Source organism: Miniopterus natalensis, chromosome 8, assembly GCF_054644295.1.
Source record: "Miniopterus natalensis isolate mMinNat1 chromosome 8, mMinNat1.hap1, whole genome shotgun sequence".
In the NCBI taxonomy this organism is placed as follows: Eukaryota; Metazoa; Chordata; class Mammalia; order Chiroptera; family Miniopteridae; genus Miniopterus; species Miniopterus natalensis.
The window spans coordinates 51,611,186-51,624,802 of record NC_142088.1 but is presented as its reverse complement, the minus strand read 5'-3'; the positions used below and the strand labels follow the sequence as shown (position 1 = coordinate 51,624,802).

The 13,617-nt window shown below is 37.5% G+C and overlaps 1 protein-coding gene across 3 annotated transcripts in view; it reads right to left on the bottom strand.

Annotated features, from left to right (window-relative positions):
- Window positions 1-235: 235 nt before the first annotated feature.
- Window positions 236-13,617, bottom strand: part of ACVR1C (activin A receptor type 1C) — a 36,773-nt gene continuing 23,391 nt past the window's right edge. For 2 of the 3 annotated variants that reach the window (XM_087819430.1, XM_016201827.2), the window contains 6 exons: window positions 10,628-10,858; window positions 7,706-7,873; window positions 6,193-6,349; window positions 4,353-4,477; window positions 2,241-2,371; window positions 236-371 (listed from right to left, as the gene is read on the bottom strand). In XM_087819430.1, the coding sequence (XP_087675556.1) occupies window positions 243-371; window positions 2,241-2,371; window positions 4,353-4,477; window positions 6,193-6,349; window positions 7,706-7,873; window positions 10,628-10,858 (941 nt within the window). In that variant the 3' untranslated portion in view covers window positions 236-242. The remainder of the gene's footprint in view (window positions 372-2,240; window positions 2,372-4,352; window positions 4,478-6,192; window positions 6,350-7,705; window positions 7,874-10,627; window positions 10,859-13,617) is intronic. The other variant, XM_087819431.1, reaches the window with a different exon arrangement.

Genomic DNA, 13,617 nt, shown 5'->3' with positions numbered 1-13,617 from the left:
TTGACAATATCTTGCTTGTTAAATAGATGAGTTGCTTTTCACAATAAAATTAAAGACAACATGAAGATTGATACAGTCGACTCCCGCTTGATTTTAGACTTATCTTTTCAGGCTGCCTTTGTGCACTTAAACACTATACTGCGTTATCTTTGAGGTAGACAACAACAACAACAAAGGCAAGGACATTCACACGGGGCGGGAGAAAGAAAGCTGGGAGAGATTTCTTCTTGACATGGTTATCATCATTCGGCTTTGCAGTCTTCTTTGACACAGAGCTGGGAAATGGTCTTCTTAATGCGAAGGGCAGTGAGGCGGGCCGCCCCGTTGGCGTACCAGCACTCGCGCATCACTCGCCCCATGACCCGGAGGGCCTTCAAGAGAGGAAACGCCGCTTTACTCACACAAAACTCGGCACAAGAGAAGCAAAACCACAACCCCACAAACCGATGCTAAGCTCTGATGAACAAATAGTGAATAAAAAACAAGACGTGAAAATACGAAGTTTTAAAGAGCAAAACGAAGATATTCACTCTCATCACTTTCAGGCAATATTATGCTATATTATACTGGAAGTTCAACAAGAAAGAAAGGCATGAGGACTGGTCCCAGAACTCTTATTATTTGGAGATATAATCATCTATGTGGACACTCCAAAACAGTCTATAATTTTATACCTTAAAGAAACTTTGCCACACACACATACACACATATATAGCAGCATTATTCAAAAAAATAAAAAATTACAGATATGACAATAAACGGTTCAGTGGAAAAAGAAATTGTGCTATGTTCGCACAATGAAATACTACATAGATACAAAAATAAACAGATTTTATATACGTATGTAAGAGAAAGTAAAAAATATATATATTTAAGAAGCATCTACAGTAAGTTTTAATAAGTTTCACAAATATATACGTATAATTCTAAAGAAAATCAAGGCAATAATAATTAATTATAATAAGAACCTCTCAGAGAGATAAAAATATTTCTAGGTGCTGGAAATGTTCCATTTTAAAAACTTGGTAGTGAATTCACTGCTTTTCATTTTATTATTATACGTTAAACTTTACATATATGGCATTTACTCTTTCATATGCATGAAATTATTAATATTGGGGGAAATTAATTTCAATTTGGTTGTAAATGCCTCAAATTTTGCTTCTAAAATAAGTATGTAGATAAGCTAGCTACACAAAATAGAAATACCAAGACATAAATCTTGCCTTAAATAGAAAAGGAGTTGAGGGAAACATGGTGGGGGAAAAGCAACTGTATAAAATAATCCCTATGACAAAGCCAAACTAAAACATGTCACTTAAAAAAAAGGCTTCGTGCATTACATTTAAATATGGCAGAAGATACACAGTAATGGATACACAGGAATGGGGGAGATTAAAGCATTAAAATAGTTCTGGAACTGGTTAGATGGTTGATAGTCTTTCCCCACCTCCCCTCCTTTCTCCTTGCGGGAGTTAGAAAGCTCTCTGTCTTCAGGGAGGGCAGAGCAAGCGCAGCAGTAACCACTTATTGTGTGTCTGCTATTGTGATGGTTACTGTGTGTGTTGTTGGGGATGAGCAGATAAACAACAGCAGTCCCTGCCAGCAAAGGAAACTTTTCCAAGGCAAGGGAATAAGCTCAAGCTTCTGCAGGGCTTGGGATTAGGAATGATCTATGGAATAAAAAGATGACTAAAATTGTAATACTCTGTGTGGCACAGACATTGAGAACCCTCCCAGTGTGCCTTGCTCCCCACAGCTCAAGGCCCGTTGCCATGAGATGGGACCAGGAGACTGGTTCTGGTCTGTGAACCATGAGTGGAAGGAATGTGAATCCCTTGGAGCCAAAGCATTTAAAAAGTGCATGTGTGACCCTCCAGCTCTGCTCTTCTCTTGACCTAGACACTTAAAAACTGTGTTGAGATAGCATCAAAGATCAAAGTCACCTGGATTTCTGAATCACCACAGGGAGCACAGCTCCCCTAACCTGTAGGGGACTTTGTATAGCAAGGGATAAAATCTTGTTGCATAAAGTCCCTGGGATGTGATGGTTTGTTACTGGCTCATGGCTTAGCATTATGTATATATGCAGCTAAAGGGAATAAAAGTAGACTTATACCTACATGTATGAAGCTAACTGGATGCCTAGATTAAAAGAAACTTATATGGTCTCTGAGAAGCCTGCCTGATACTCACCTCAAAATTATAATGGAAAAATATACATAAGAACTTAGCCTTACTTCACAGCTTTGCCACTGGTTTGGGATGCTTGGTCGAAACTTCTGGTCACAAACAACCTTCCTCATTTCCTCTACTGAGGGATCTGAAGGCACCATGTCATAATAAGGCAACTGGTACTCCTCAACAATTCCTGTAAGAAATATGCACAATAAATTTCCCAGTGTGAATAATAAACAAAGATGCTTATTTTAAAATAATAACAATTAAGTCTTCCAGGCACAAGTGGTACCATGGGACACTAGAAAGCCAGGCTTATTAAAACTATGTATCACTATAAAACTAAATATATAAATTTAAAGTACTCAGTTGAATAGTTATTATTTAAGTTTATATTTTTTATTTACATTTTTTATTGTTGACACTATTGCAGATGTCCCCCATTTCCCTCGCCTTTGCCCACCTCCACCCAGCCTGGCACCCCCTCCCTTGGCCCTCACCACACTATTGTCTGGGTCCATCATGTTAATTACATTACTATTCCTACAGTTGAAGAAAATTTAAGTTCAAAAACCAAAAAGCAAATCTAGACAAATATCAACATAAAGTTTAAAAAATAACAACAAATATGTTTGAATCTTGATGTTTAGCAGGCACTGTTCTAAGCCCTTTAGATGTTTTAACTAATCATTCCTCAAAAAACACTGACTAAAGAAGGTACCATATTATCCCTATTTTACAGAATGAGGAAACTGAGGCACAAAGATAGTCGTACATTTGCTGAAGGTCACACAGCTATTGAGTGGCAGATATGGAGCTTAACCCCAGGCTCAGGGAGTCCAGTGTCCCTGTTCTATACCACTATATTTGTATTGCTTCTAGAAATAGTTTCATTTTCCTGAATGTTTTATTATCTCATTTATGCATAAAGGGGGAAAGTATATTCTCTCACTCAAATACAACTTTAACTTGTAAGTTTTTCAAAAATTTTTTTTTTAAATGAGACTGATATGCCCGGCTGGCATGGCTCAGCAGTTGAGCATCGACCTAGGATCCAGGAGATCGCAGTTCGATTCCCAGTCAGGGCACATGCCCGGGTTGGGGGCTCGATCCCCAGTGGGGGGCGTGCAGGAGGCAGCCAGTCAATGACTCTCATCATTGATGTTGCTCTCTCTCTCTCTCTCTCTCTCTCTCCCCCTTTCCCTTCCTCTCTCTGAAATCAATAAAGACATATTTTTTAAATAAATAAATAAATAAATAAATAAATAAATAAATAAATAAATAAATAAATAGAATAAAAATGAGACCGATGTAAGGCAAAATGAGATCAACACAAAATGCAAAAAGTGGCAGTGGGTTAACAAGGACAGTTCTTTTGCTGAATGTTTAACTATGAGCATGCTCTGTATCGAAAGCGTCACCTGAATTAACTGAATTAACCCATTAAAGCCTCAAAGCCGGAGGGGTCCGTTTTATCATCTCTTCATTTTACAGATGAGAGTGAAACCAAGTAACTTGCCGAAAGTCAGATGTTCAGGAAGTTGCTAAACCAAGACTTAGCCTTAAGTCTGTCTCACTCGAAAGAGAAAACTGAACCATTTAATGCCAGTATTTACTCTTCCCCACTGATGAAACAGGTCCATGAGGCTGCATTTGCAGGGTTTCATTCTCTCTCACTCTTCCTCTCACTCTTCGTCTCCAAACTGCTGGGAGCAGTAGTCAGGGACTTAGTCTTAGCTCACCCCGACCTACGCTTTATCCCCCCCAAATTCCTCATTGCAGAGAAGAAAAGAATAAGAAAAGCCTAAGAACCAGAAAACTTCAGTTCAAGTCCTGTGGCCTTGGTGAGCGATTTCGCTTCTTTGGAGTCCATTTCTGGCATAAAACAGGGATACAGCTAACTGCATACAAGCTCAAGGAAAAGTTTCAAGCACTTCGCAAAGTGCTGTTATGGAAATGAGAATTATTAGGAGAACTGTCACCCCACCTAAGCAGTAATAATATCTCCACTCTATGCAGGATACTCTACTTTTCTCACTTAAAAGATGTGCTAAAGAGCATTCTCTTAAATATGAAGAAATGATTCAATATAGTGCTTTGAAAAACAGAACATCATGTCTTGTATTCTGAACCTCAAGGAAAGGTAAACACAAAGAATGTGTCTAATATCTGACCTCCAACTGAACACCTTCGGGCGATTTCCCAGTAAACCAGACCAACAGCGTAGACGTCAGCTCGTTTGAAGGACTCAAAGACGTTCACATTCATTGTATCATCAAGCACTTCAGGGGCCATATACCTTCAAAACATGCACATTTCAGACTCTGTGTGTGACCTTATAGCAATCCAGTAAGATACAACCTTAATCAACCCTGGTGCAAAATACAAGTTAAGGTAGCTTACATCAATTTTACAGGTAGATCTGAACCACTGTACTGTAATAGAATAAAATTAAATAATACAGTTATTGACTCAACCATAACTTTCAAAATATTTTAAATATACCTAGAGGTCATCCCACTCAGTATTAAAGCCTGTGTGCCAGGAGCCAAATACTTGGAAAGCACAAGCCGGAGCGGATTCAGTAGGCAAACACTCAATGGGAGAGATGAAACTCAATTTCCACCAGTAGCTTGTTGCCAAGGAAAGCTCCTTGAGGGCAAAGAGTGTGTTTTACTCATGGTGGGCCCAGTACCCCAACACAGTGCTCAGCAGCATTCCACAAATATCTGCTCAGAATGAACAATTTTATTACGCATTGGCTCCAAGAAATATATACCTAGTATATTGGCTCCAACAAAATTACAGTCTTGTTTTAACAAGACTAAACCAAAGTATTCTTCAGTTCATGGGACCTGACTGAGCCTAGCTGTCCTAGGGAGATTTTGAGAAATTTTCAGAATATTCAGGTGAGGGTGCGATACCCTCCCAAACTTTTAAAAAAATTTTAGATCCCCTAAGGGAATCTGGCATCCAAGGCTTCCCTGGGGGTCCCTAATGTGGGGTCAATCAGACAGGCAAGTCAAAGCTTGCTTTTTATAGGGCAACCCTACAGGGTTGCCCAGTCTGACTAAACTGTCCTGACGTGTTTCTGGGGCCTCATTAAAGTCTCCCAGGAACCAAGTGAAGGACTCAGAGGGACTGGCCTGGATGCTCAAATATGCTTGGAGTCCAACTAAGCCAGCTTAGAATTCTCTACTCTCAAGAGCCTTTACTAACTCCAGAAAATGTTTTAGTTGTTTCTCATTTCAAGGTAAAGAAACCTGGAAATTTGCCAAAGGGGCACAGAACTCGAAATACAAATAAAAGGAAATGGAAACAGGATGGCGCCATGGGGCTGGCCATAACAAGCAAACAGCAGACATCTCATTGCTAATGGGCCTTCCTGACACTTGTGTGGTACACTTATTTATATCATGCTTGTTCTTAACTTCAGAGATTCTGTTCCTTGAAAGTGGGAACTGCATCTGAACTCATTTTAATACATATCAATTTGGGAGACTTAAGGGTAAATTCAACTATAGGTAAATACATAAGCTGTTACATAATATTTTCAAATACTGAGAGAACACAATAGTGCATATATGTATTACATACAGTCCCTCACCTCTCCAGCCCTCTATATTGATTCTGTATCTGTTAAGAACCTGAGCATATGGAACTAGCCCTGAGTCTCAGTTCATTTATGAGGTGTAAGGGCTTTGGAGGAGCTGCACACTGCTGACATTTTTCTTGTTCTCTGTAGGAAAATGCATTCTCAGAAGTAGTATAGTGTCATCTCCTTTGCCAATACTCTCCCCACTGGCCAATGGCTACTTTCTATATGACCAAAATGCAAACTCTCCGTGCTTTATAACCATGGTGCCACTAATTTCTCAGTGACCCAGAGAAGACTTCTTGCTTTCTTGGACTTAATGATTTTCCATTTGGACCTGCCGCCCCGTTCCCTACACACATCCCAGGCATTCATGTTTATGGGTCAGTCATAACTACCACCAAAGTAAGCTACCTTACCTTTTGGTTCCCACTTTAGGGTTCTGAGGTATGTCAATGGTGTTCAGTATGGAATCGTGCTTCACAGCTAATCCAAAGTCTGCTATGGCACAGGTTTCACATTTTTTCACTAAGATATTCTTTGATTTTATATCTCGATGAGCAATGGCAGGTTTACCTGTGATGCATAAGAAAAGCATATTCACTTTTTTCGTTACTGAAGATTGAATCTCTCCAAAAGGAATTATTTTGAAGACTTGGCTCAAATGTCACCTAAAAGAGGTCTTCTCTGACCACCCATTCTTCATCCCAAGTCAGTCTCCCATTTTGCCTTCATTATAGCTCTTATTATTATCTCAATTGTCTTGTAAATTCATATATGTTCAATTATCTGTCTCTCTCAACTAGGCTATAAACTGCATGAAGGCAGAGACTGTCGTAGTAATAACCATGCCCTCAATGCTTAGATCACTAGGTAACATTTAGTAGCAAGTAATATATGTTTGCTGAATGAATAGGGAAATAATTAGCATTGCTATGTACACATAAAAACTCAGCAAATATTCTCTTACGAAAGAAGTTTCAAACATCTACTACCCTAGATCAGCTGTTTTCAAGTGTGGCCCAAAGATCCATGGGGGTCCTCGAGACCATTTTCAACTACATGTCTGTGTGATATCACCATTTCTTCACCTACTTCAACCAAAACAATATATTGGAACAGATTGAATAAAGAAAAGGTATGAAAATACAGAAATTAAACCAAGCATTAAATAGATTTGCAAAAATGTAAAAGAATCCACATAATTTTTACTAGACTAGTTTTCGTATTACAAAAATTATGTAAATTTTTTAAAAATTATGTTATTTATGTTAATATTTAATTGGTTACATAATTATTGTTATTTTAAGTAAATTAATATTTTTAATTTCTCAATGTTAGTTCTAATATTAATAGATATTAAACATTAATATCTAGTAAATATTAATAGATATAATTCACACACACAAACTTTTGGGGCTCCTCAATAATTTTTAAGAGATTAAAAGGGTCATAAGTCCAAATCTGAGAACCACTACCCTGACTAGACTAATAACTTTCTAGAGCCAATTCTCTATTAACTCCATAAATAGAAAAGACAATGGATATTATTTGGCCTTCAAGTAGATGATATATAGATATTTTTTTCAAGACCACATTGCCCATTCCAATTCTTTTAATTATCAAAAGTAAGCATTTAAATTATTTGTATTTTCTGAACATAAAGCACTTGCCACCAAAGCAAGATCCTCCAGGTATACATGCTAAAACAAAATGGAGTGACCAGGAATGAAAATATCATTAAGGATGACATACAAAATGACAAGCTGAGAGTTGGCTCTATCATGACAAAATCTTTAGCCTTATAAAGTACCTTCAGCGTTTCTACATTTGATAATTGCAATAAGCTAAAATACAACTAAACACTAAAATACAACTTAGTGTTCCTATCTTCACATTTAAGGAGAAAAAAATTAGAAAGAAAATACATACCTTGTGTACCAACAATCTCCATATGAAGGTGGGCCAGACCACTAGCTATGGAGAGTGCCAGTTTGACCATGCGAGCCACTGTCACTGTGTTTCTATTCAAATAGTCATATAAAGAGCCCTGTTCATGATATTCCAAGACAAGCCAAAGTTGAGTCCAAGTTCCATTATCTAACAGGAAAAAATTTTGTTGCTGTAAATATATGTTGAGAAAGAAGCCAAAAGCTTTTAACCAATGTCCATGTTTAAAGTAAATTTCTATTGTTAACAAAACAAAGTTAGCTCCTCCACAGATAATGCTAACAGTTCGAGTTAGTAAAGTAAAAATTCTCAATGAGTTCCTGAAGATGCTGACATATTACAACCTGTTATATGTACCCACCAAAACTATAGGAAGCCGTGAGGCAGTGATTCTAACTGAACAACTCCTTTCTTATTCCCTCTATATCAGTACTTGCCGGTAACAGCAACTACATTATAGGAGAAACTACCGAGAGAGGCATTTAGGCTCAGTGTTGTGTTATAAATTTCTCTTGAGATTTTAAGAAAGATTAAATCAATAAAAAACAGAAATATAACAAATTTACACAAAGTATTCTTACTGTCATAAGAGTGCTGACATTCTAAGAACGTTCATGTTAATCACCTTTCCAATATGAAGTTGATGATTTTCCCCGAAAGCTTACATTAAGAGCCAAACACAACTAGACATTTTCAAATAATTTGCCCCATTTAGCCAAAAGCAAATAGAGCTTGTAAAAGATTTTTAGCAGAAGAGAAATTGGCCTAAAACTTCTCTAGATATTAGACACCCTAGAGTTAGCTTTAGCTTTTGGGATAAAGTGTCTACAGTAGCCCTGGACAGTCCTGACAGGTTCTAATACTCAGAGAAACAAAACTATACTGAGCATTTGCTAAGGACTTTTGCTACCTAGTGTTTTATGTACAAGAGTTCCTTGTTATCCAAACAGTTAATTTGCAAATCTGATAGTGATAAAGTTTCCTGGAAATGAAAAAAAATCAACAGAACATGATAAAGTTCACTAATAACCTGACCTCATATAGAACAAACCCTTACTCACACCTCTCCCCCAGCTTAACACCAGTGGCTATCTTTGCCTTCTCACATCAAAGTCTTTGTCAGACAGATGAAGAAAAAGTGAAACTGTGTTGCAAAAGATACAAAAATTCATGATGATGAAAGTGATGTTAGAGACCATCTGGAATGAGGCACAAAGTCACCAACAAGGAAGCTATTGACAGAGATAGACCAGTAAGTGAAGAAGAGAAAGTCAAGAATGATCTTTCTTGTGCATACTGTTTTATAATCCAATAAATGTCATGATTAAATTAGCCCATCAAGATGATCCATATAACTACAGTCATTACTGCTTTCACCACATTGCTAATTAATCTAACCAGGAGGTAGTTTAGCTCAACATTAGGAAGGAAAAGAAGTTCTTAACAGCTTAATAAGAAATGTTTCATTTTCAGTAGGCTGGATATATTCTCAAAGAATATGTAGTTAAGAATTTGGAAATAATCTTTTTTTTTAAGCTCATCTTGCCTTTATTCAGTTTCTCTCTAGCGAATCAGGTAAGACAAATCATGAACAAACGCAATTATGGCCAAAATGTACAAGAGCCTAAGCTTCTCTTTTGCCATTTAATCAATAATGAATACTTTAATGATTTAGACTATATTAGATAAAAATAATCATAGGTGTTTAATTTTCTTAAGTATTGATGGGTGCCTGATATCCACAGATAATTTGATTTTTAGCTAGAGGTTACAATCTCTGCCTCCCAAAGTTCTTCACATATTACTGATTTGAATAAAAAACAATGGACTGGAGATTTGCTCACCTTTGTTCCCTGTTTCCCTTTAAGAAAATTAATGCACAGTTAAGTGAGTACAAGCTATACAAAAAGAGAAAAGAGAGCACAGGTAATCCACAAACTTCATATCCAGTCCCTGATTACTCAGGGACATATACAATATTTTATAAATATTATTTAAATACCATAAAGTTGATGCTCTGTCTTGTTCCACAAAACTCAAAAAGTAATATCGTTTGGAGCTGTTAATGTTAAACCTCAAGATATAAATCATCCTCAAAGTACATTAATAGAAAATGTCACTAAAACTGTCTTGCTTGCCACCATTCCCATAATGTTCACAGAAAGCCTGAGTCCTGGAGTTTAAGTCTGTTGTACAGATAAGTACAGTCTTAGCAAAGGTGAATATTCAGCTAGCATCCACTGATATATTTGTATCAATTATCGAACTACTGAAATATTTCTGTCCTGATTAGTTAAGAGCTGCTATTGAAAACTCCCAATGGCATCCCTTTGCCCTGGACACCAAAAACACTCCCCCCATAAGATGCCTCCAGATAAATGCAGCATGGTGGGATTCTCCAAGGACTCTGTTCCAGTTGAAGTTTCTGATCTGATTGGGTGGTTCACCAGTCATCAAATATTTTATTATTTTTTTAAAATATGTCTTTATTGATTTCAGAGAGAGGAAGGGAAAGAGAGAGAGAGAAACATCAATGATGAGTCATTGATCAGCTGCCTCCTGCACGCCCCTACTGGGGATCAAGCCCACAACCAGGGCATGTGCCCTGACAGGGAATCTTCTGGATCATAGGTCGATGCTCAACCACTGATCCACACCGGCCAGGCCAGTCATCAAGTATTTTAAATATCAACCTGGCTGTAGTGTCATCACGATTTCATATCACAGGTTTGTCCTGCTTTATTGTATACTTATGTACATTTATCTGTTGAGAAAAGGATTTTTCTTTTCTCAAAAAAGAAATCAGACTTTTATGTAGATTTTATTAAAACAAAAAGGTTATTTATTCTCATCTGATAATACATGTAACATTTTATTTGCTGAAACCAATTAGATTGAAAATACCTTTGTTGTCAGCAGCAATGAAACCAAGGACATTCTCGTGTCTCAGCATCACCGTCTGATAAATTTCTGCCTCACGAAACCAGGATCTTTCATCTCTGGAGGAGAATATTTTCACAGCCACGTCTTCCCCACACCATCTCCCATGCCAGACCTCACCAAATCTACCTTTTCCTACTATCTCCTGAAGTACGATCGTCCGGGCAATGGTTCTTTGAACCAACAGAGGTAAACCTAAGCAAAGAAAACATGGAATAGATGATTAAAAACAGTAAGTGCCAGAAAAGGACTGTCGGATGACCATTATTTTCACATTAAAAGCAAACATTTAAGCACTTTAATTTTATTGATTTTGAAGAAATAAGCACCTTTACACCAAACTTTAATTTAACGCCAAAGCATGCTCAAAAAAGATTCCAAATTCTTAGTATGAGTTTCTCTTCTCATATTCACAATAAAAATTTCTTGAACAGAGCCTGCTGCTGCAGATATCTGATTTTCTGGAATTGCCCACCATCTCCCTGATTCGTGCATTAAAGCCAGTCAGATTACTAAATGCACAAAAGTACAAAAAACACTGTTAGCCTTTAAAATAAAATGTATGGTTCCTGGTACAACTGGGAATGCAGAAGAATTCTTGGAGCATTTTTTAAAGAAACAAATTAAAATTGGAAAGTCAAGAATCAAATTCAATAGTCTAAGAGGTAATCAATCATGTTATTACTAAAAGCAAGGTACAGTCATAGAAAATATCAAGTGGATACTTTCTGTGGAATAAAAAAAATCAAAGAAAATATATTTTGAGTACATGTAAAACATTTAGAGTCTTTGAATCAATAACTCTACCTCTATAAATCTATCCTAAAGATTGAATGCAAATGCAAAATGATTATGTCAAAAATGTTTAAAATATTATTATTTAGAGGAAAAATATGGAAACATATCTTATAATAGAAAAAAATTGTAGATATAGTGCAGAGATTAAGAGTACAAATAAGAAAAACCTGGGTTCAAATTTCAGCTGTGCCACATGGTAACCACGGGCAAGTTATTGAACTTCTCTGAGCTTTGGCTTCCTTGTCTGAAAAACAGGAGGTAATAATATCACCTATCATATAGGGATACTATGAGAATTAATAAGCATGTTAAGCACTCAGCACAGTATCTAGCATATTACACACTCAATAATCGGTAGTCCTTAATATTATGTCTTAGGTCAGATTACTCAGAGCCGATAATAATGATGCTGCTTATGAAGAGGTATTTTTTAATGATATGGGAAAATACTTTTGCTGTGTTAAATTAAAATAGCACAGTAAATTTTAACCATCTAAATAAGTGTACCTAGCTACTCAAAACATGCACAGGGAAAAAGGCTGAAAAGGAAATATGCTAAATGCTCCTTCTATTCAGTAGAGTCAAGGTGAATTGTGATAGGCTTCTTTCTAATTTTGTACATTTTCTAGATTTCTACAGTGGGTATTCATGACTCTTACAATTAGAGGGCTATAGTTAAAGGAGTTACAGTATAATTTATTCTGGAAGATCATGTTTAGTTGTTGTCATTGTGCTCGATAGCTGGGAAACCCTCACTGCAGCAACTGTGCAAGCTCCGGTAGGACTCGCCTCTGCTCTGAAATGAGCCAAGGTTTATTCACATGTTCTCATCATCATGAGAACCACCCACTATGACTAAATAAGCACAGACTGTAAGTTTGCTATTACGGGTCTCAACAATTAGTCACAAAGCCCCACAGCCAGAAAGTTCTTCTTAGATCATCTAGTTCAACTTCATCATCTTAGGAAAGAGAAAATTGGGGCCCCGCAATAACCATGGACTGGCCCAGGAATAAGCTGCTAGTGGGCAGCAGACCTACAACTAAAACACTGGTCTTCAGTCCAAACTCTTGCTCTCTTACCACTTAGTGGTTATGATGCATTCCTCCCCTGCTGGGAAGATTTCTAGCAGCAAACTATATGGGTTATTTTTGTAGGTTACAGTCAAATTTACCACTTGACCACACACAATAAAAGTTGTACTAACAATTACTAGGCCAAATCTCAACCTCTTTTCTCTCCTCCTTCCCCTGGCTTGCACATGCACTCACCGCTACCAACAACAACGCAACAATATTTGGCTATGTTTTCAAACTGCAGATTGATCAAGCACACGATCAATACTACACACCAGAGACAGAGTAAGATAATATCACCTAAAGTACTCAGCAAGGCAATTAAGTTGAGGCAGTAAAACTCAATGAAAGCTGCCTCAGTATCTTTCAAAGCAACACCCAAATAATCTAATTCCTGTGTTATTCACTTAGAGATTTCATTTGAAGATACATGGACACTGCTTTCCCTTGTAGGTTCACTTTATTCTTTTTCACAGGGTTGTAGAAGCTGATGCCTATCTGATGGAACGGCACCTTTCAGAATGTCACCATCCGTCAGAAGTGTCCCATCATGAGAGTAAAGCAGCAACCTATCCAGTCTCTTAGAAGCCACCCAGACACAGTCCACTCTCAAAGACAGCTCAGGAACACATCAGTGCATTTTCCTTTCTTGCAGGCATTATATCGCTTTGAAACGTGTCCCTGACCAGGTCAAGGATAAGCTTCACAGTTTTTGTTTCTCAACATTTGACAAAGTTGCCTGTTGTTTAACGTCACTGGCCAATTAAGAAAGGCAGAGGGGAAGCAGAACCGCCCGACTCCCTCCCCAGGGGTGAGCTTTGATGGAAGAAGCCTTGCTGCAGGTAGACCCAGCTCTGCTTATCAAAGGCAGTGCTGCCACCACTCACTCTTAGCCAGTGGTCACTGCCAAGGATATGCAGCTGACTGAAGGAGAAAGTGCTTAAAACTCTTTCAAATTGTTCATTAAAAAAGTCATCCAAGCATGGGTACATTTACAGCTTTCTTTTTAAGAGGGATCTTAAAAGACTAAAGAAGAGAGAGCCCAGCAGTCAATAAATCCAGAAATGGGTTTAAAGATGA